The sequence below is a fragment of the Zingiber officinale genome, chromosome 2B (genome assembly GCF_018446385.1).
Source record: "Zingiber officinale cultivar Zhangliang chromosome 2B, Zo_v1.1, whole genome shotgun sequence".
Taxonomy (NCBI): Eukaryota; Viridiplantae; Streptophyta; class Magnoliopsida; order Zingiberales; family Zingiberaceae; genus Zingiber; species Zingiber officinale.
In genome coordinates, this window is record NC_055989.1 from 78,535,505 (window position 1) to 78,559,247 (window position 23,743).

The 23,743-nt window shown below is 37.6% G+C and overlaps 2 protein-coding genes across 3 annotated transcripts; both read left to right on the forward strand.

Annotated features, from left to right (window-relative positions):
* Positions 1–13,820: 13,820 nt before the first annotated feature.
* Positions 13,821–18,849, forward strand: LOC122045965 (ras-related protein RABH1b-like). Its single transcript, XM_042606418.1, has 6 exons — positions 13,821–14,064; positions 15,023–15,093; positions 16,957–17,045; positions 17,239–17,350; positions 17,914–18,004; positions 18,469–18,849. Exons 1-6 carry the CDS (start codon positions 13,948–13,950, stop codon positions 18,613–18,615), a joined length of 627 nt encoding a protein of 208 aa, XP_042462352.1. The 5' UTR covers positions 13,821–13,947; the 3' UTR covers positions 18,616–18,849.
* A 791-nt stretch (positions 18,850–19,640) lies between these two features.
* On the forward strand, positions 19,641–22,564 carry LOC122045967 (probable purine permease 11). 2 transcript variants are annotated; one of them, XM_042606420.1, is made up of 2 exons: positions 19,641–19,876; positions 21,113–22,564. In XM_042606420.1, exons 1-2 carry the CDS (start codon positions 19,870–19,872, stop codon positions 22,213–22,215), a joined length of 1,110 nt encoding a protein of 369 aa, XP_042462354.1. In that variant the 5' UTR covers positions 19,641–19,869; the 3' UTR covers positions 22,216–22,564. The 2 variants fall into 2 exon arrangements, with proteins under 2 accessions (XP_042462354.1, XP_042462355.1); XM_042606421.1 differs by having other exon boundaries at positions 21,116–22,564.
* Positions 22,565–23,743: the final 1,179 nt, after the last annotated feature.

Below are 23,743 nucleotides of genomic sequence, written 5' to 3' on the forward strand. Positions count from 1 at the left end.
CCAAATGATACCAACTATTAATTTTATTTGTCAAAAAGTTAGGTTGACAAGATAATAAAATTAATGGGTTAAAACCCTCCTTTTACAAATGTTGAATTTGTATACGTCCACACTAACGTGGCATGCAAAATTCATGGTGTTTGAGGTGTTGGTGAATTTAAATAATATTGTTTGAGGAATCAATATTTTTTTTAAAATTCAAAAGTTTTTGACCAAATATTTGATCAAAGACAGATCAACTATTAATTTTATTCATCATAAAGTAAAGTTGACGAGATAATAAAATTAATGAATAAAATCTCCTCTTCGATTTTGTATACGTCCACACTATCGTGGCATACAAAATTCATGGGGATTTTTAAGGAGTTGATCTTGACCAAGTATTTTTTGTGATTCTTAGGATTTAAAATGTTTGTCAATCCCCTAGTAGTCATACTATAAGAAAGACTTAGTAATCTCAATTGTAATGATTGGAAATAGGACTTGGACATTAAGGTAGACTGTCTTCTTAGAACTAAGAACAATATAGGTGTATTTAATTCATTAGTTGAAACATGTTTAGTGGTGTTATCTACCAGAACCTGGAGTGTAGATACAGATGCCATTAATCATGTCCGCAATTCATTGCAGGGTTCCAGGAAACCCGGCAACTAAATGAAAATTAAAATACCGTCTACATGGGCACTACTGTAAAAATGGTAGCTGTTGCAGTGGGAGATGTTTATCTTTTGATAAGAATAAAATATGGATTTTTGAGTAATTGTCTTTACGCACCAAGTTTAGAAAGAACTAGTTTTCAGTTTCTAAACTATTCAAATAACTTGATATTCTGCCTCTTTTAAATAACAAAGTTGTTATTAAGAAAAAAGAGGGAAGTTATCTGTTCTGGTACGTTGGTTGGCAATTTATAAATCCAATAACTCTCACGATGCAACAAATGAAAATTAGTAACACATCTTCTAACTTTAAGAGAAAGTAACCTTTGAAAATGAACCAATTATATCTTTGGCTTCTAAGGCTAGGTTATATTAACTTGAGTAGGATTCATTGGTAGTTGATGAACTTTTGGGTTCATTAGTAGTGGAAATCTTTCCAACCTGCGAGTCTTACTTGGAAGGAAAAATAACCAAGAAGCTTTTAAGTCTAAGGGGTAAGGAGTCAAAGATATATTGGAATTGGTTCATTCTGATTTGTGTGATCCTATGAGCATCCAGGAAAGAGGTTGTTTCAAATATTTCATCTATTTTATAGACAACTATTTGAGATACGGATATATTTACTTGATGTGCCGCAAGTCTAAGTGCTTTGATTAGTTCAAAGAATACGAGGCTGATGTGGAGAAACGACAAAGTAAAAGTATCAAGACATTACGGTAAGATCGTAGTGGCAAGTACCTCTTGGGAGAATTTAGGAGTCATTTATCAGAAGTAGGGATTCAATCCCAACTAACTGCACCTGGTACACCCCAACAGAATGGTGTAGGAAAAGGAAGGTATAGGACTCTTATGGAAATAAGTAGATTGATGAGTTATTAAGAATATTATCAAAATCATTTTAAGGATATACTCTGGAAACAGGAGTGAATATAGTACCTTCTAAAGTCAGAACTCTCTACTCATATAGAATTGCTGAATAGGCGTAAGCCTATTTCGAAACATATTCGGATTCGGGTAGTCCAGCACATATGCAGAAGAGAGACAATGATAAGTTGGACAGGAGTTCACTTGTTTGTGAGTTATCCTAGTGAAATGAAAGTAGGTTTATAGTCTTAAAAATCAGAAGGTCATTGTTAGCATCAATGACCGATTTTTAGAAAAGGACTATGTAATAAACCATGTGCCCATAAGAAAATTTGTTCTTAAAGAAGTAATAAAAGGCATGTCTAATCTAGTACCAACTATACAAGATGAGATACCACAAGGAAACTACAACACGTATCACAAATGATACACAATTGCAGAAAATGCCTTGTCATAGTGGGAGGGTTGTTAGGCAACCTAAAAAGATTCATGTTTTGGGAGAGTTTTTGGACTCGATCCCTGGAGGACATGAACCTGATCTCCGGACATATGACGAAACACTCCAAGATAAAGATGCAACATCTTGGCAAAGAGTAATGAATAACAGAATTAGAATATATGTATTCTAATAAAATATGGAAGCTTGTAGAACCACCAAATGGTGTAAAAGCCTTTGGGTGTAAAAAGGTCAATAATAGGAAAAGAGGGATAGAAAGGAAGGTAGTAACTTTCAAAGCAAGGCTTGATGAAAAAGGAAACTTTTTCACTGCTAGTCATGCTTAAGTCTATCCGGATTCTTTTATCTATTTGGCAAGTGGATGTCAAGACAGCATTCTTTAATGGAAGTCTTGATGAAAGCATCCATATAAAGCAACTAGAAGGGTTCATTGCAAAGGGCTAAGAGCATCTTGTGTGCAAACTCAATCAGTCTATGGACTGAGGTAAAGCTTCAAGGTCTTGGAACATCCGGTTTATCAAAGTAATCCAGACCTATGGATTTATTGAGTAAACGGATAAGTCTTGTGTATACAAAAGGTGTGATGGAAACGTGGTGGTATTTCTTGTACTATACGTAGATAACATTTTTGGTAGTTGGAAACAATATCAAAATGTTGTCAGAAGTAAGGGTATGGTTGTCCAAATAATTCGATATAAAGGACTTGGGAGAATGTATATATTTTTGAGATCAAAGTAATAAGGGATCGGAAGAAAAATATATTTTACTTATCCCAAGCTTGATACATCGGAAAATCCTTGCTCGTTTTAAGCATGCAAAACTCCTCGACAGGTTTCTTACCTTTTAAGCATGGAGTGTCTTTATCTAAAGAGATGTCTCCGATGACATCAAAGGAGATTGAGGACATGTAGGCAGTTCTTTATGCTTCGGCAGTTAGACAACCTAATGTATGCTATGCACGAGATCAGAAATCTGTTTTGCCAAGGACATAGTTAGCAGATATCAAAGTAACCCTAGACAAAGACATTGGACTGCAGTAAAGCATATATTAAAGTACCTTAGAGGCGCTAGAGATTAGATGCTAGCTTACAAGGCAATTAATTTGGTCCCTGTGGGTTACACGGATTTTGACTTCCAATCGGATAGGGACAATAATAAGTCAACCTCGGGGTTTTGTGTTTACTTTAGGAGGTAAAGTCATAACTATGGAAAAGTGATAAGCATAGGTGTTTTTCTGGACTCCACCATAGAAGCTTAGTATATGGCAAGCCTCTGAGGTAGCCATAAAAGCTGAATGACTCAATGACCTCAAGATAGACTTAGATATGATTTCTGGTTTGTCCAAAGATTATTACAATTTATTGTAATAATGTTGGTGCAGTAGCAAACTCAAAGAAACCATAAGTCTATAAGGCAAGTAAACACAATAGAGCGCAAGTACCACCCAATACGAGAAATCGTATAAACGAGGAGAAGTTGTTGCCGCCTACATTGCATCAAGTGATGACCTATAGATCCTTTCACTAAGGTCCTTAAGGCAAGAGCTTTTGATGGGCATGTTGAAGGGTTGGGAATCAGATGTATGGCAGCAGATATGGCAGCTTAGTCTTTTAGTATAAGTGGGAGATTGTTGGAGTGTATACTGAAAGCCTAAGCTTTGTAAACATTCATTATGAATAAAGAATCACATTTGGTCAAATTGTCTACATTTAGTTGTAGTTGTTCAATTAATTTATACTGTAGATAACATAGTATGTGGTGCCACATGCAGAAGATGATGTTATCAGTACCTTATAAATTATAAACAGTAGCTCACGACTAAAATGGAAAGGAACAAACCATTAGAAGGTCGTAGTGTAATTAGGTATCAGTTTATCTTGACTGTATAATTACACTAGTACACTCAGAGTGTATTGAGTAGGACCATTTGAGGTCGTTTCTTTTATACTGACTTTATAAAGGAACAAAGACCTCAGTTGTTATGGAAGTGTGTGCTCTTAATCCTAATATAATAACAAGCACATATATTTGATATTTATTTTTTTAATTTATCAATGGGTGAGATTTAGTTCGATGAATCAATAAGCCCGATAAGTTGGGAAATGGTATCACTTATAGTGTGTGTTGTTGATTATAGAAGGAAACTGTGTCCTAGAGATACTAGGTTGATAATGTCCTCAAGAGGAGCTCATAAGGATTGTCATGTTAAACCCTGCAGGTGGACTTAGTCCGACATGATGATAAGGTTGAGTGGTACTACTCTTGGACTAAGATATTAATTAAATGAGTTGTCAGTAACTCACTTAATTAGTGGACATTCGATATCTTAAACACAGGGAGACTAACACACTCATAATAAGAAGGAGCCCAAAAATGTAATTTGGGATTGGTGCGGTAGTTTAATAATAGTTCTCTAGTGGAATGAATTATTATTGATAAAATTAAGTTGTGTGTTCGGGGCGAACACGGGATGCTTAATTTTATCGGGAGACCAAAACCAATTCCTCCTCTCGGTCCCTATCGTAGCCTCTTATTTATAGAGTACTATACCCACCTATACCCACCTTCTATACCCACATAAAGGGGGTCGGCCAAGCTAGCTTGGGAACCAAGCTAGGGCCGGCCTAAGTATAAATTGGGGTGGCCGACCCTAGCTTGAACCCAAGCTAGTGGGGGCCGGCCAAATTAAATTAAAAAAGAATTTTAATTTTTATTATGTGGAAGAAATAATTTATTAAAAAGAATTAAAATTAAAATATCTATCTTGTAAAAGATTTACAAAAGATTAAAGAAAGAGATTAGATCTCTTTCCTTATTTGTAGATTGGTGAGATATTTTATTTTCTCTTTAAAATTATCCACATGTTGATAAAATTAAAATTATAGAAATATCTTTTTATCAACCATGAAGAGATTTTTAAAGAGAAATTTTAATTTTTAAAATTTCCGGAAACAAATTCGGAAGTTTTAATTGTTGATTAAAACTTGTCTAATTTATCTCTTTTGATGTGGCCGGCTATTAGAGATTAATTGGGGAAATTTTATTTTATTTTTCTCAATTAAATCATGTCAAGGGAATTAAGGAAATTTTATTGTAATTAAATTTCCTAATTTGCCTAGGCCAAGGAATATAAAAGAAGGGGTGAGGGTGCCTTCATGAGACATAACCTCTATTATTTTCTCTCCCTCTTTTATTCCTTGGAGTGGCCGGCCATCCTCTTCCTCTCTTCCTCTTTGTGGTGGCCGAAACTCTCAAAGGCTTGGAGCTCTTGTGGCAGCCGGATACTACTTGGAGAAGAAGAAGAAGAAGAAAGAGAGAAAGCTAGCATCTCTTGGAGCTTGGTTGGTGTTTTGTTCTTCATCCTTGGAAAAACTTTTTGTGGCCGAACCTAGCTAGGAGGAGAAGAAGGTGGTTGGTGGTTTCTCATCTCGGAAGATCGTTGCCCACACAACGTCCGAGGTTAGAAAAGGAATACGGTAGAAGATCAAGAGGTCTTTCTAAAAGGTATAACTAGTAGTTTTTCCTTTTCCGCATCATACTAGTTATTTATGGAAATAATACCAAATACAAGAGGCTTACGTTCTAGTATTTCAAATATGTTTTTCGAAGTTGTGTTCTTTTATTTTATTTTTCCTTGTGATTTGATTGTTCTTTTCGGTTAACCTAAACTTATTTTAGGAAATTAAATATTAGATTTCTATAAAAGGTTTTGTCAAGTCGGTGGTGGTTGCTCCCATATCCAAGAAGGCCATGTGTCTCGCCACGTCAGTACTGGGAACCAATTATGGAAATTAATATTTAATGGAATTAATAACTTAAGGTGATTTGGATCGAACGTGTTAAGTTCCGCAGGAGATCCAAGTCAAAACCTAAAAGAATAAATAGATTAAGTTTTGGATCAAACGTGTTAAGTTCCGCAGGCGATCCAAAATTTAATTTAAAAGAACACATGGTAGCTAGGAAAAGGTTCAGACCTTTGTACAAAATTTTTGTACAGTGGAACCTCTAGGCTTTCCGAGTAGCAACCAACAGATCGTATCCAGAAATCCTACGTCGAGGCGCCCGTCTCGAATCAAAATCCTGTATATCTAACGTATAATTAGCTATACCAACACGTATCTAATAGCTAACCCAAATTCCTAATTCAATTAGGAAACTTCATTTATCTTCACTCAATCCATCCATTATCTCTTAACACCTAAATTTATTAAGCATCATGAATCATTTACCAAATCCAAAGCAGAGATAAAATCAACTCTAAAACTCACCCAATTCCAGTGCACCCTGATGTTGCCTCACTAACGGAGCATCCTCACATCAGTAACAGTGGTCGAGACCAAGCGAAGCTCCAATGTGATCGTCGGTAGCAGGATACTCCACTGATGACTCATAACCAGAAAAACCTACTGCTGGGAACTTTGTCTGAAGGTTCTTACTGTTGATAATGATAGCCGGAGAGGGCGAAATCATTGTCCCTTCAAATCAACACCTTAATCCACAATTAATACACCCATAAATCTCCAAATTCACATTCAACTTGCTTAAATCATCTGCATGAAATAACTTAGATAGGGCAAAGTCGTTACCCCTAATCTCCTGTTGGTGGTAGTTCTTCGGCGATGGAAGAAGGCTGGTGTTGACCCCAACAACGATGTAATCAGCATACACATTCGTGTGCATTGTGCGCCGAGAACAAAAGGTACAACTAGGACCCAACCACAGCAGTAGTCGACGGCTTGATAGCTTTCGTTGGACAATCACTAAGCAATCGTAAAATCTTTACAAATTACAACATATATATAATTTAAATGCAGAAAAAGTATACCAACAACTAAGAATAAGAAAATCTGAGCTTCAAATTGTCGAAGCAGTGGTACGACTTTTTTAGATCATTTTTGGAGCAACACACAAAAGAAGGATTGCAATTTTGTGTTATCATGCATCAATTTGTGATCTGCTTATATAGGGTCGTTGAAGGCACCTTCAAGCTCCTTGGAAGGCGCCTTCAGCAAACTCTTATCCCCCAAATCTCGGTCGTCGATAAGCTTCGCTGTGGTCGCTAATTATCCACCCAAAGGCACCTTCAGCGTCCTTGGAAGGTACATTCCATCAGCTGTCCAAGGCGCCTTCAGCATCCTTGGAAGGTGTCTTCTGCCTTACTTCCTACGCAGCTGCAGCCAAGGCGCCCGAGGTGCCTCCAACAGCCCCGGAGATGCCTCGGACACTGTTCATCTGAGCATATCCTTGTGCAACTTCATTCTTGCAAGGAATATTAGTCCACCAACAAAGTATACTCTACAAAACCAAGTTAGAACAATAAAGACATGAATAATATAGCATTTGACAATCTTCGGACTGTCCGGTTCTGACTTTGAGTTTCTCGGAAACTCTAGGTCAAACCGACGTCTACTGTTCCTTCACTAAGGAACACATCCTCATCTACTCCTCTCAGGAGAGTTTACCTGTTGACGGATTGATCCTCTAGATCAACTAGACTTTTGCTCAGCGTCTGAAGCTTCCGACCTTTATGCTGGGCGTTCGTTCCATGACTCATCTAGACTTTCACCCGGTTCGCGACACCAGGATTTCAACTTAGAGTCCCTGACTCTAGGATTTTGCCCGAAGCTCTCGACCCGCCAATACTTTCCGCCTAGGGTTACCACCCTCTAGGACCTAGGGTTACCACCCCCTAGGACCTAGGGTTACCACCCCTAGGACCTAGGGTTACCACCCCCAAGGTTTTCCATTTGCCTAATCGTAGCTAGGACTTTTCCTCACCTAGGGTTACCACCCCCTAGGGTTTTCCACTTGCCTAACTGCAGCTAGGACTTTTACCTAAGAATATTTAAGACTTTCCTGCAATCTCATTCAAACTTGTCAGACAACAAATAATCTTAACTTTGAATCCTTTGACATAATCAAAACACAAGTTTGATCATCTGGTGCTTTCCGCACCAACAATTCTAACTGGAGATTAGGCAAGTGTAAGTCCAAGTAGGTCTGGAGGACTGGAGATTTGGCAAAGTGAAATATTACGGAGTAGATCTTAAGTGATAAAGTCTTTGAGGAGTTGACCCCAAGCTAAAGGTAAACCTAGTAGGTCAGGTAGACTTACAAGTAAGCTTAGGTTACTTTTTTGTTATTGTATGCTTATTTTGCAAGAACCTAGAGTTGGAAGCAAGATTGGGAGAGCAGACATATTCAAACTAGACACAATCATCAACCCGGACAGGTCCAAACATCCTGGATAATTTCGAGCAACCCGGAATAGATCTAGATACCTCGGTGGTCCTAGCATGCCCCAGTGGGCCTAGTGTCTTGGACAACTTCGGGGGCCTCGGTGGTCCGGGTGCCCTAGATAAGTTCAGGTGCCCTAGAGGTCCAAGCACCCGGAACAACTCCGAGAGCCTGGAATGGGATAAAGTTGACAACAGATAAGCATGACTAATTCGGATTGAAAGATGTCTTTATAAACAGCAACAAGCAAAGTCTTTGAACATCACTTCCTTCATCTTCTACTCTCTGTCTTTACGATCAGACAAACATGCTATGAAACTCTGTGACAAGGGAATCTCCAAGAAGGATGCGCTGAGATTAGGACTTCTGAATCGGCCATTACATTTTGTTTGTATTTAATGTACAAGTTGTGCTTATTTCCATATCTTATTTTTTCTTGTAATATTGAATTGTAATACAAGTTTCTCCGCCTTAAGAAAGGATGTCACTAGTGGACTCATGTTGAGTGAATAGCCCTTAGATATACTGACCCTAGGGGTTAGGAACCAAACAAAATTCTCACGTGTCTTTCTGTTATGTTTTAATTTATATTTCCATTGCATACTAACATTAATAGAAAGACGAACAAATATGACAAGAAGATGAAAAACAAACTGATCAAGATTCACTCTCCCTCTCTCTCGATCGTATCGGTCATATACGTAGTATGCAATTAGATTTCTTAAGATTTAAATTTCATTTTTAGATGGTAAGCGAAGTCCAAACGTAATTCTATTGGACTTTCAAAAGACAGATTAGTATCCAACCAATCAAAATATTTATATTTTTTTAGTTTGAAAGTAAAATATCCCTTTGAAAGTAAAATATCCCTTTTATATTAGTTAACAAAGTCCAACTTATGAATCTCATTTTCTCAACATTTAGATATTTCATGATGAGATCAAGAAATACAAATATTATAAGCTTGTCACTTTCAATTGTTATTACAAACTTTGGTAGGATCCAAAATTGAAAAGGATGCCTAGCGGCCAAATGCCAAATGAAACTCTTGTCATTTCATTTGGTCATTGTTCCATTCAATCCACTCCTTGGAATAATTGTAGTTGAACACACACACTTCCTTTTCCAAACAACATGACAACAATGGTGCGATATTTCTAAGATTTATCTTCTCAAAAAATCTTTTTTTTTTGTTGTTGTTTTATCAAAAAAATCACAATTTTACTTCAAAAAAAGAAAAGAAAAAATAATTATTAATTTTTGTTCTTTCCCCACCAGAGCGGATACACGTCACAACGGGCTGGTTGTTGGGACCCACTCTTTTTCCCAATAACAGTGCGGGTGCTATTGCGGGTCCTCATCAACTTCCCGCGTTAAAATTCTCTCCTGGCAAATCCAGTGCCCGTTCGATAGATTCTGTATATAAGGAGGAGCCTTATCCCTGGGTTTCTGCCTGAACAAATTGAGGTCGATTTTCGTAGCTTTCGCCGCCGACCGCGAGCAGCAGCAGAAAAGGAAGAGAGAGGGAGAGGCGGAAATGATACTCGTTGCGATGATGGCGGCGGTGCTGGAGGAGTACACGGCGGCGGCCGCCGGCGTGATGGAGGAGGCTATGCTCCGAGTCCCCATCCCCCGGCGGGTGTGCATCCTCATCCTTCGCTGCCTGCCTTTCGCCGGTCCCCCGCCGCTTCCTCCTCCGCCGCCCTACTCCATCGGACGAGCCGCCCCCCTCGCCGCCGGCGCCCGATAACCCAGATTCTGTTTGCCGCCTCGAAGGATGCTCAAAGTTGGGTCTTTTAGCGTTTACTTGTGATGATTCTGGCTCCGTGTTCTGCTTATCTTTTGAAATCGCAACTTTGTTTCTCTAATTTTGTTAAAAAAAAGCTTCGATTGTCGTCAGATGATGTGTGATGTTTACTTTTTTTACTCTGTTTTTGTCGATCTTTTCCTCGAATGATGTTGAAAAGAGGAAGAGTGAAAAATATCTAAACCAGGGAGACTTTGGTTCTGTTTACTGCGGCGAAAGAAAGAGAAAGGGAACAGACAGAATTAGGAGGGAGTGGAAAGAGAGGGGAGGACTAGAATTTGGATTACCCATGCACTACGTTTGCTAGATGGACCTAGTGCACATGAATAGAGCCGGGTGCATTTAGAATCGGCTCGAAAGAAATATTTAATTTATATTTAGAATTCTTAAATTCGAGTCCAACTTGATATTTTTTTCTAATTGAATTTAAATTTATAATATTTTATTTAATTATTCACTATTAGTTATTCGTAAGTTAAACTTGAATTGAATTCTGATTAATTTTATGTAATTTTAATTTAAATATATTTAAATTTAAATATGCTTAAATTAATGTTTGGATAATTCAAATTCCATTCAAATAAACAAATTAAATCGAACTCAACTTCAAATTTTATTTCGAATAGCTTGAGCCAAATTTAGTTATATTTTTAGTTTCAAATTGAATTTGAATATATAATATATTTTTTGAGTTCAAATTTGAATATTAATATTTTTAATATTATTTAATTTAATTCGATTGTACTCTCATGAACCTATAATTATTAGATATATGTGAATAAAAAAAGATGAAGAGAAAAGAGACTTGATTGTGAATAAAATTTTAGTCTCATATTAAAAATTCTAAGGTAATTTTTTATTTATACTACAAGTATGTATATTGTGAATAAATACATGAGGAGAGACTATCTTTCTCTCATGCGTGGATGCATAGGGGGGCAAATCTAGGGACCAGAATTCCCTCAACTATATTGACTTGTGTGCGAGCAACCAAACAACGTGAGGAGGACAAATAAAAAATGTAGATCCGCCACATCAGCAGCCCCTTAGAACTGGTCTCACGGATATGGAGGGAGGTAAGTACAGGTACACAATTGAAAGCATATGACAAAGACGTTAACCTCAGGCTGTGACATCCCGAGGATCAAACTCTAAGGATGAGTCTGTTTTAATGAAATTACATCAAGTAGGCCTTGACAATTCTTTCTTCTAGCTCGGTCTCAACACTTGGCGGGCCTTGACAATTCTTTCTTCTAGCTCGGTCTCAATACTTGGCAGTTCATCCTTAGCCACTCGAACTCAGCTGACTCAAGGGTACTTCGACTCAGCTCGGTAACTTGACCAACTCTGCTATTCGACCAACTCAGTAGCTTGTCAAACTCTATGACTCATCATCGCTCTCCTACTCGAGCTTGAGAGCACTCGGCGGACTCTGTAATGATAGAGAGCGATAGAGGGGGGGGGGGGGGGGGGGGAATATCGCTTGTTTTAAAACTCTTTTTATCTTTTAAGATCAGAATTAAGCAACGGAAAATAACAAGAGAGACAAAAGCGTTTACTTCGTTCGGAGCCTAGCTCGACTCCTACTCGAAGGCCCGCGGTCCTTGACCGCACCGATGGGCAAACCACTATAACACTTCTTTCCGAAACCTTCGGAAAGAAGTGGATCGTACAGGTACAAAGATGTAAGATAGTAACACTCTACTATCTTATAAAATTAAGTGCAGTAAAAATGAAATATACCGACAATAGAAATTTAAAGTCGAAGCCCGGTCGAATGGAGTAGCTTTGCAAGACTGATGAAAATTCGTAGCACGAGCAGCTTGCAGAGGGAAACTTGAATGGATCAGAAAGTCATATCTGCCTCATACTTCGAGCTTTGTTTTATAGGTGTACTGAAGGTTCGGTCGACCGATCCCACTGTTCGGTCGACCGAACCCGTTCCCTTCCTTCCTGGCTGGAGTCTGAGGCGGGCTCGATCTTCTGCATTAATTGCCTTTTAATGGTTTGGTCAACCAAACCATCTTTTCGGTCGACTGAACAAGTCTTTTCCTTGTTCGTTGAAATCTGCCGAGATCTTCTTTTAAATGCAGTATTAATGCTGATAGGATCGGTCGACCGATCCTCCGGTTCGGTCGACCGATCATCCTTTTTCCTTTTCCTGCTGATCGGTGCTTAATGAGCTGACCAGTGCTGAGTTATCATGAATCAGTCGACCGATCTTACTATTCGGTCGACCGATCAAACTTTGATCGGACTCTGATCTGTTCTGGTCTAATCCGAATGTTGTTCTGATTTTGCCTGGTTCAGTCGACCGATCAAGTGGTTCGGTCGACCGATCTGGTAGAACCTGCAAAATAGTGTTAAGCAAAATACCCTGCAAAATCGAGATTAGTACAGTAATATAACATGCATGAGTAATATGAAAGACAGTAGAACTGTCTTGATCTCAATTTGGAAACCTTCCCGATTTTTTTCAGTTGGATCAGCGACCTAAGGTTGTTTCCTTCGGGAACCCGACCTCACTGTCGCTCCTCCAGTTTGTTTACCTCAACCTACCTGCCAAACTTTGATCCTCCAGATCTAGTTTGGACTTTTCACTCAGCCTTGATCGGCTCCCCAGGACTTTTCTCTTGATGTTCGGTCCTCCATACCTCTCGATCACACTGCCAAGTTTCGGGTCCCCTCGACCCACTTGGACTTTCACCTGCGTTCCACGATCTGTTAAGATTTCTTCTGCCTAGCCTTCAACTAGGTCTTTCCCGATTGAGTTAACATCCTGCACACTCAGTCAACTTGTTAGATCATAACAAGACTTAACTTGAACCTTTGACAACATCAAAACTCAGGTTTGATTCTGGTACAACTTGCACCAACATGTGACTCGACTTCACTTGAGAGCTCTATGTTGACTTAGCCTTGGGTAGCTCAGCTTGGCCTCGGCTCAGCACAAACTTGGATAGCTCAACTAAGCCTCAAACCAGCTCAGCTAGGTCAAGTCTTCCAAGCAACCTAGCTTTCCAAATATTTTTTTTCTTCTTATTTGATAGTATGAAATTATCAGCTCAGATTATTTCAACAGATATAAAGTTGAATTTTAAGTATATTTCAATTTAGCAACGTAACTCTTCCTGTAATCTTTAACAAACAATTTTCATTGTGAAAGATTGTTCAATAACAACATTTAGCTACTAAAATTTATCTTTTTAGAGATATTCAACACTCTCATTTTTTATTATTTGAAAGGCTAAATAGATCTAAATTCATCCATTTTTTTTTAAAATAACATATCTATTATGCTCTAGTAATCAATTGAAGTCATTTTATACTCATGTTTTGTTATTTGAGTTATATAAGATTATATAGAGGTTTTGAGCAAAATTGTTAGATGAATAAACTCTTTGTTGTGCCATTAGAGCCTTTGGAGTTATTTTATACTCCCATTTATATCTTTTGAAGTCCAAAATGACATTTATAATTTTAAAAATAAGTCCTCTTTTATTTTGTATAGAAATTTTAGAGTGATTATATGCTCTCTTTTTATTGTTTGCGTTCTACGAGGATGGATATCTTATAATTTGTACTACATTCGTTAAATAGATCTAAATTAGTTAAATTTAAAAAATATTATTTCTAAAAATAAAATGACAAAAAAATTATATGATGTATTTGAAGATTTGAAAACTCAAGATGCTTATATAAAAATGATAAACTGCGGGGGTTGAAATGAAATTTTACCAACTCGACCGGGCAAGGCCTGCGATTTGATTTCGCGTGTAGCGGCGTATAAAACGGGAATAGCGATCGCCCAAATAGACGATTAATCCCGATCTCATTCGAGATCTCTGTTTCCTCTCGCCGCTCTCAGATCCCCAACTCTCTCGATCTCCTCCAGATCCTTCGTTCGATCTCTCTGAAGCATCTCCATGGCCCCGGTCTCGGCGCTTGCCAAGTACAAACTGGTGTTCCTGGGCGATCAGTCAGTGGGGAAGACTAGCATCATCACCCGATTCATGTACGACAAGTTCGACAACACCTACCAGGTCGATTTCTGTTCCATTCCATTCTACTTTTGATTATGGGAGCCAGATCACGCTTTCGTATGCTTGATTTATGCAATTTTGTCGGCGATCGTTTGGTTAAGGTTTTTGATTGTACTGCACCTAGATAGATCCATTGCATAGTTGTCTTCTTCTTAGAGATCTGTCGCAATATAGACGGTTATGGAAGGAGGATGTCACTCTTGAATTTTATGTTCTTGAGAATCTAAGAATGGTATGCAGATTAAAGGATTGCGACGATAGAGGTGATAGGATGGTTTTAGCAGAAACGTGATGAGAGAGAACTCTGATTCAAGCTGGTTACTTGACCATGCCACTTCTTGTAATCAGTTCAATCAATCTCTATTTAATTCTCTATATTTTAATAATATGTTAGTGAACTGAATTTAATTTTGAATTGTTGATAACAGAACATGCCACTACTGAATGTGCACTTGAATGAGATACTGACCAAGCGCTTTTGAAAACAACAAACATAGTTGGGAAAAATACTAAGTATATGCATTTGCTACTGAATTTTATGCTCACATATCAGTGACATATGTTCAGAGAGAATTATCGCAAGGTATGCATCAGAAAAGAGGGTTTATTCAATAGGAGTCCACTTTTCCTAGTCATCTGTTTTTCACAGGCACAAACACACGCACACAAAATACTCCCTCACATTACCTTGGCACAAGAGCATATCTGCAACCATAAAGGCTAGGAGTACATTGCATTATGTAATGGTGATACTTGTTTTTGCAATTTGAAGAAGTCAATTACCCAACAAAGGCATTTCTAATTCCTGATATTCTCTTAATTGATTATAAACTGATTAGTTTGTTTTCTCTAGAAGAAATTATTTACCATCTAGACTTTGCTAAATCCAATTCAAGGTAGTATCTGTATCCCCCTTTTTATTATTGATCTAACATCTTGAAGTTAACATGATGAACAGGCTACAATTGGTATAGATTTTCTCTCAAAAACTATGTACCTTGAAGATCGAACAGTCAGACTACAACTTTGGTAGGTTTATTGCCTTCCCTACTTACAGTTGAATTTTATGAAAGTTATCTCCATGTATGGGAATAGTTGACACTTAATGTTAGATAATTTTTTTGCTTTGAATCCTAATTCTCTTTCTTGATATGGTGAATCGATTCAATTCTAATTTGGGCACAATTGGAACAAAATTGTACCTGGTTCAATTGAGAGTTAATAATAAAATTGACTCTGGCATTTAAGATTGATTGGCCATTGGCATTAAAAGGCAATTTTAATTTAGTCTCTGGAATTCTTAGCAGAGATGAATCATATCTGGGCATGTCTGAACTCACTAGAAAGATCGGTCAATATAATGTTGAAGTCCTTGAGGGCTTGCTACATGTATAATATGGAAAATCCCAGATGTCATGATACTTAACGTGTAGGACCGAATATAATATGCCTAAGTATTTTATGTTGGTGGGTGTTGATTTTGATACAAATCCATGAGCTGTCTATCAACCATATCAGCATATTTATTATGATATTGAAGAGCATTGATGGCTGCTACGACCATTTATTTATTAAAAAGTTGCAAACTCTGTCAGTGTCAAACTTTTTTAGAGTATTCTATTATGGGTGGCACCATTCAAATATCCAGTTGCTGTGATTCATGACGGTATCACTGCTCTGTGAGTCCTACAGGTCAAGATCGTACATGTAGGTATATATTCTTTTTATGGCCGAATGTTCTGAGAGTTCATGTAATGTTTGTCTAATAATTAGAAGCATGGATATTCGTTATCTTACCTGATATGTTTTCATGTTGTTTAGGTAAATTATATGAACACCAGTGAGCATTAACATAAACCTATTTGTCATATAAACTTGAGGTTGGAATTTGGAATTGTTGATGCCAAATCAGCTTGCTTCCTCTTGCTGGCATTGAAGCTGCTCTAACACCACCTGTTAGTGATGACATTACTGATAAATCATGATGGTAGATATCTTCATGTATCAACTCGAATCATCCTCTGCAGAATGGCACTCACCTAGAATTTGAATATCACCACACCATGAAACTACATGCAAAATCTTCATTTCCCATGGTATATCCTATAAATCGACCTTGTTTGTGAAAATAACCTCATCCAACACAAGAAGACGACAATAATATATGACATAATAAAGGAATAACATGAGTCATACCTAAGTCTACAATTTCTTAGAGACTCTAAATGTATATAATATTAGATCAAAATTACAGAGATACTTGGATACTTTGACAAGCTGTGCTCATACCATCTACAATAAAGCTCACACCTCTACTTTCCACTTTCAACTCCAATGGAAAAAAATACAGACAAAATATCACTTAACACTCCTAGATTCCAAGAACTTTCCTTGAGAATATAACTCTATATACAAGTTCCCTGGTCTCCAACATTTGTGGCACGTGTTAATGCGCTGTTCCAACTTTAAAGGCAAAATAAAATAAAATATAGTACCTAAAATCTAGGTCAAAGAATGTTTATACATGCTCATGGCAATTCGGGCGCTACATTGCACTTGGTCACACATAGAATAGGGCTCTAGGTCATGACTCGCCTCGCACTCTGTAGGTTGTCCGTGCTCTGTACAGGTGTCGTGCTCATTTCAACTGCATGGTTGTCCACTCAAGCCAGCAGCCAGAGAGAAATGTCAAGCAATTCTCAATAGGAAAGATTCTAAGTGGAAAGTTCCTTGAATGTGCTTGCATGGATCTATTATAATTGCATAATTTGTTCAGAATTAATAGTTCATGATTTTTTATATCTCAAAGTATTCTTTTATTTGAAGAGTAGCACTAGCTTTTATATCCAAAATGTTCTGTTTCAATGCTTTTCTGAATTCAATCACTTTTAGGGACACTGCTGGACAAGAGAGATTTAGGAGTCTCATTCCAAGTTATATTCGTGACTCATCAGTTGCAGTTATTGCTTTTGATGTTGCAAGTATGCTTCTTTGGTAAACCTTGTGTAGTATTTGACAGAAATAATAGTCCTTTGTTTTTTTGCTTGACTTTCTTCTGCTTGGTTAGGCACTTAATCAATGTTTTTTTTCCCGAAAAAAAAATTAAGTAAACTTTCAGTTTTATTTCCTGTATTGGATATAGTAAACTTATTAGCTACTTTGTATTTGATGTAGATCGTCAATCTTTCTTAAATACTTCAAAGTGGATTGAAGAGGTTCGAACAGAGAGGGGAAGTGATGTTATAATTGTTCTTGTTGGGAACAAAACTGACTTGGTCGACAAGAGGTGATTGATGTCCCTAAACTCTTATTTAATATAGTTTAGTTCGAAACTCTGCAATGCTTAGGAAACTCAATTACCAAAGAATAAGCAGTATGGATTTTGATGTTTTATTTATATCTTCACTTATCACCATATTCAATACTTTGAGTTTGTTTATATATTAGACTCGATCCCGTGAAATTGACCACGGACGAGAGCGTCCATTATGTTTATACATTAGAAGGGTGTTGTTCTTCAAGTGGCTAGTGATTTCAACATTGAGCTCTGCGAGAACTCAACACTCAGTATTACAAAATTGGTCATAGTGAGTCATCAAGAACATATCATCAATCAGTATAAATTCAGTTGCAGTTTACAATTTTGATCCAATGATACAAGTATTGATTGAGTTTTTAGGGATAAAAAAGAAATCCATCATGAGTACTCAAACCCTTTGTAGAGATCACTACTCTTTACAGGAAAAGATCTTTCACTTAGCTGCTTTGTGATCATCGCATGCCAACTTCTTTTCCCAAGTTTTTGCTTGAGGCTGAGCTAGCATTATTCTTTTTCTTTTTATTTAACAGGCAAGTCTCAATAGAAGAAGGAGAAGGTAAAGCACAAGAGCTCGGTGTCATGTTCATTGAAACAAGTGCAAAAGCTGGCTTCAATATTAAGGTAGCTATCATGCTTCAAACTCACTCCATGTTTATCCACTACAAATTACCAATGCATTTATATGCTCGACCACATCTGAAACAGACAAATACATGGACTGTAAACATCTCGAGCCGCACCAATTACGTTGTCATGAAGAACCTTAAACATATGATGTGTACTTGATAAATGGTTTCCTCTTTACATGTCTAGTATACTGAGGCCCCGACAAAGTGCGTATATAGTCACATCCTAATTTAATCACACAAGGGCTCCTAAGGGGAATTAGCTAATGCATACAATTTATACCAATGTAATTTACCTGGGCATGCATATTGCAGTGGCCTAATAAGTTAATAGATCATTCTTCCATCAAAACCATCTATTTACTATTTATTGATCTAAAAGAGAAAAATATAACACCGGATTTCAGATTTTACACAGATTTTGTGGTTAAGAACTAACTGCTTCCTCAATCTCTTCAGGCTCTCTTTCGTAAGATTGCTGCTGCCTTGCCAGGGATGGAAAACCTCTCATCGGAAAAGCAGGACGACATGGTCGACGTTAACCTGAAGGGAACAAATGCACACTCGTATCAGTCGCAGTCACAATCTGGAGGTTGTGCCTGTTAATCTCATCCTTCTCAGTTTTGTGTTGTACCTACTGCATATTAGCCAACTGAAGAAGCCAGCCATGGTTCTTGAGATGAGGGCCCTTTTCCTCTCAACAAGGTCAGATTATTTTTGGTTGTAGAGATCGATTATGCATTTTATTTAATTTTAAAATTGGATTGTTCAGTGGAACAAAACTAAGGTTAGTACTTCGTTTTCGTTTAAAATTATCAAAAGATGTGGCTGCTTTTATTACCTTAACGTGTGCTTATTTTTCCTCATCGTACAATAAATATGAATGCCGCATACAAAATATATATTTTTTTAATTTAACTAAAAACTTTATATTTATCTAATATTTCTTCAAAAATGTATAAATTCTAATTTTATAGATTTTGTAAAATTTTAGAACATCAAAAGTTAGATTTTGTACTGATCGGTTATGGTTTTGTAAAAAAATTTGTATTGAAAATTTTGAATTTCATATTATGTCTTTTACTATTTTGAGTTCAAATTTTGATTTAATTTTTTTTTATTATAAATAGATAGCATACAATAAGAATAGGAGTCTCTTTTTAAAGATTTTTTTTTAAAAAAATAATATGTTCCATAAAAGAATTTCAATAAAATGCTCAATAATAAACACATAAAATGATGAGACCCATAAAAAATAAATAGTGGACCATAAATTTATATGCTTATCTTTGAACATTTCATTAAAATTTTTTCTTGAACGTATCATAACTCTTTTTAAAAATACTTCTTTGATATAATATCAAATTTAAAGTATCTTTTTAGTAGTTGATATAATATCTTTTTTAGTAGTTTATTATTTCACAACTAAGACTAAGTAAGGCAAATGGGAATCTTAATTAAAGTTGATAGATTCTAAATTTATTAAAAAATAAAAAAACGTGGAATGATAAAATATTTTGTCTGATTTTCAAAATGGATAAAATATCAAAATTAAATACTTAATTTTTTTTAATCATTTTAATATTGTTTTATCATCACTCACTCCCAATGCACTGTCGAAGTCAACAAAATGTTAAATTATGGGAGTCAAATTAGCAAAATAAAATTACTATTTTTCATCCGGCGAAGGCGGCTGCAATACAACGCTCCGCTCTTCTCTATATAACGCAAGTCCCCGTTCAAACCAATCCAGATCACTCTTAGCCACAGAAAAAGAACACCAAGAAGAAGAAGACGACGACGACAAACAGGGAGAAGGAATCCCAAATTACCGATCGACGGCGAGCTTAGCAGCTTTACATGGCTGGTATTCCTTCCCCACTTTTCTCTTTCTTTTCCCCTTTCGTCGTTTTGATTCCTTCCTGACCTTTTTGAATGTTTCGCAACATGCTCTGCGATGTGCTTTGTATTTTTCTTCCGAACGACACTATTTTTGTTTGCTGAGATTGTGGAGTTGTTGTTTCTTTTTCCCTTTCCTTTAATCGCCAATAAAATTTGTTCTTCTTTTGCTCCAGGGAAAAGCTACCTCTTTCGATTTTTTCAATGTGACAAGATTTTTCTAGTTTTTTTTTCCTTTTTTTTTGGGGTGGGTAGGTGGGACAAATTTCCGATCTGACTTTTAAAGATGTACTTTGTAGAGTTCGATTAGGAGCCGGAGGATGTTGTTTGGTAGATTCACTGTGCTAAACTAGAAGATAAAAAAAAAGAGATGATTGATTAGTGTCATACCCTGTCTCATAGTCATCGAGTCATAGAGGAGGGCTAACTATGAGTGAAAGCTTCATTCTTTGAACAAACTACTGTGCAATAATGATCAAATTTAGCAAAAGATAGGGCACAGAAAGGTTGTGAATTCCTTGTTATTATCATCAATAAAGCTGTGTAAATCCCAATTATTTATTGTTGGCTACATGGATCTTATCCTTCCATGTTCTTAGGGTTAGCCAATTTTGATGCTAATTGTCAAAAGCCCTCATTTCTTTCCAACCTGAATCGAGTTTTTTTTTTTCAGAATCGTTCCACTTTTCTTTTTAACCAAAAGAACATCCTACTTTATCTTTTTAATAGAAAAGGGCGTCCTTATCACCATCAGTGTGTATATTTACCTTCTTACTTTTCTCGCTTAAATTTCCCGTCTCAATTTGAATAGGTTAGACCCACTGTAGCAGTTAAAGTTTTGTAACGGCTTCCTATATTACAGCAGCTACAATTTCTATGAAACATACTTAACATGTTAAAATATTTATATTGTAGGAGCTATATATTATAGCAGTTATAATTATTGAGAAAATTTAGATGAGAGACAATAATGAGAAGGGCATAAGTGTTAATGTACAAGGTTGAATAATGGGGACATCTTTTTGATTAAAAAGGATGATGCCTATTTGATGATTTAGAGGAAAAAAAAAGGATGATGCCTTTTTTTTTGCAAATTATTAGCCACAACTGAGAAAAGTAGAACAATCATCATCATGAAGCATTAAAGTGTCCATATTCCTAATTTGAATCGAAGCTATCTTGATGAATTATTTGATTCTTCCAGTAGATCAAGCACTGTCAGTGTCACGAACTACTACAACAACATCAACGATCAAAAAAAGATGGCAACGGTGGCTCTTGGTGTTCCTCAATATCTTCTTCCTCCTCACCGGCCAAACGGTCGCGACCCTTCTCGGAAGATTCTACTACAACCAAGGAGGCAACAGCAAATGGATGGCCACACTCGTCCAAAGCGCAGGCTTCCCTATTCTCTTCATCCCTCTTCTCCTTTTCCCCTCAAACCGACAACCTCCTTCGCCAGCTGCAGCAGCCACACCTCCTGCTCTTCGCCTGAAGATTGCCTTAATATACCTCGGTCTGGGCATCATCATCGGCGTCGATAACTTGATGTATTCCTACGGTCTTTTATATGTTCCGGTCTCGACTTACTCTCTGATTTGTGCCACTCAACTGGCATTCAATGCCGTCTTTTCCTACTATCTGAATTCCCAGAAGTTCACTTCTTGCATACTGAACTCTGTCGTCCTCTTGACACTCTCCGCTGCCATACTCGGCTTCAATGAAGCCGCCGAAACCTCCGGAGGCGTTCCGAAGGGGAAGTACGTGCTCGGGTTCATGCTGACATTAGGAGCGTCAGCTACGTACTCGCTCATCCTCTCCCTGATGCAGCTCTCGTTTCAGAAGGTGATCCGAAAGGAGACTTTCACAGTCGTGTTGGAGATGCAGATCTACACCTCTCTCGTGGCGAACTGCGTCGCGGTCGTGGGCTTGTTCGCGAGCGGGGAGTGGAAGGGCTTGAAGGGCGAGATGGAGGGGTTCGAGAAGGGGAAGGTGTCCTACGTGATGACTCTGGTTTGGACTGCCCTCTCGTGGCAGTTGGCGTCGGTCGGCATCGTGGGGCTAATCTTCGTGGTGTCTTCTCTCTTCTCCAACGTGATCAGCACCCTCGCGCTGCCAGTTGTGCCGGTGTTTGCTGTGATCTTCTTTCGTGAGAAGATGGACGGGATCAAGGTTGTGGCGATGCTGCTTGCCATTTGGGGTTTTGCTTCTTACATGTATCAGGATTACCTAGATTACCGCAGAGCTAAGAAAGCTTCGGAGCATGTTGAGCGTCTCTCTGATCACGGCGGCGGCGGCGGCGCCTGAAGTTCATGACCATTTTCGGATCACTGTATTGTATGAATAAGTGAAGATTTTCCTTCTAGAATATAATTAAGAAGCAGTGTATTACAAAGCGAGGTGATGATGCATGGGCCGGAGCAGCAACAAGTGGCATAGTAAGCGATATGAGCGAGGCGAGGGATTTAAAGCTAAATCTGAAATCCCTGCAGTGTTATTTGAACATGTTTTTTATTTTACAGGCTTGAATTCAAAGACACGGTAACAAAATTCAAATAGTTTAAATTTCACTGGTTTATGTCCCAATGGTTTATGTAAGGTCATGTCGTTACAATGAACATATTTAGAGAAGGTTGAATATTTCATAGCTGACAAATTAAATATGTTTTAAGTTGAGGACATCGTCAGCTGCCAACAGAACAAAGGAAGCAGTGAGAGGTTAAAATTTTTGACCTTGGGTTTTCTTAGATAAAAGGTACCAAACTAGTTTTTACCTGACAATAAATCATACGTCCGAGAAAGGAGGAACAAGAATTGCAAGATCCACCCATTTCTAAAGAACTCTTTTATAAAATTAGTTAGATTAGCTAGTGTGATCTTGTTGGATCGAATTGCACGTGAGGAGGAGGAGGTGAATCACATGATTTTGAAAACTTATTTCTTTTTAAAATTTAAAAGACAAGTGCCCAACGGAAAATTAAGAAGAAAAAGAACACAAGAAAATATGGTCGGTTTTATTTAGTTCGGAATCTTCGGCGACTCTTACTCCAAGATCCAGGTCCCACGGACTTATCGATGAGTAATCCACTAAAATACCTTTTCCAATACCTCCGGAAGAAGGAATCGAGTACAAAGAATGTAGACGAAGTGTAACACGCTACACTTCCCTTTTTCAGTAATTAAGTATAAAAAAAAATTATTACCAACACATAGGGATCAATGTGAGAGCATTCTTATGTCGGTGTCAGTCTGCCAGTCGTGATCGAAAGTCCTCGGAGCAGTCATCGGGCGTAGCAGTTTTGCAGCAGAGTCATAGCAGGAAGTCGGAGCAGTTAGAACATCAAATGGACGCATAGTAGCTTGTATATCAGTTGTTGTTAGAAGCTTGGTCGAGTCTGCCTTATATAGGGCATGGAGGGCACCTTCCATAGGCGTTGAAGGCACCTCTAATGGGTTAAATTTGATCCCGAAGTTTGCTGAAGCTTATCGCTGAATCTGTCAATTTTTATCCTCTTCAAGCCATTGAAGGCGTCTTCCATGAACAGTGCAAATGCGTCTTCTAATAGTTAAAGGCGCCTTCAGGTACTGTTCATCTGAAGGCTTTTTGCTCATTTTACCCTACAAGTTATGTTAGTTCAAACCTAAAACATCTAACCCACAAAACAAAGTTAGTACAGTGAAAATAAGAAGTAGTAATTAGCTCATGTCCTTCTAGGACCAGGAACTAGTCAAACTCTTAGATTAGGGATCCAAAATGGACCTAATCTGGGCCGACACCTACTGTCCCTCAACCGGGATGCATCCTCACAAAGTCACTCTCCTCCATTGACTTACC

Bases quoted from the DNA above. Each gene is read 5' to 3' on its own strand.
- LOC122045965 (XM_042606418.1), top strand. From the start codon at position 13,948: ATGGCCCCGGTCTCGGCGCTTGCCAAGTACAAACTGGTGTTCCTGGGC. The intron at 14,065-15,022 runs GTCGATTTCTGT...CATGATGAACAG, and splicing joins AGTTCGACAACACCTACCAG to GCTACAATTGGTATAGATTT. The intron at 15,094-16,956 runs GTAGGTTTATTG...AATCACTTTTAG, and splicing joins ACAGTCAGACTACAACTTTG to GGACACTGCTGGACAAGAGA.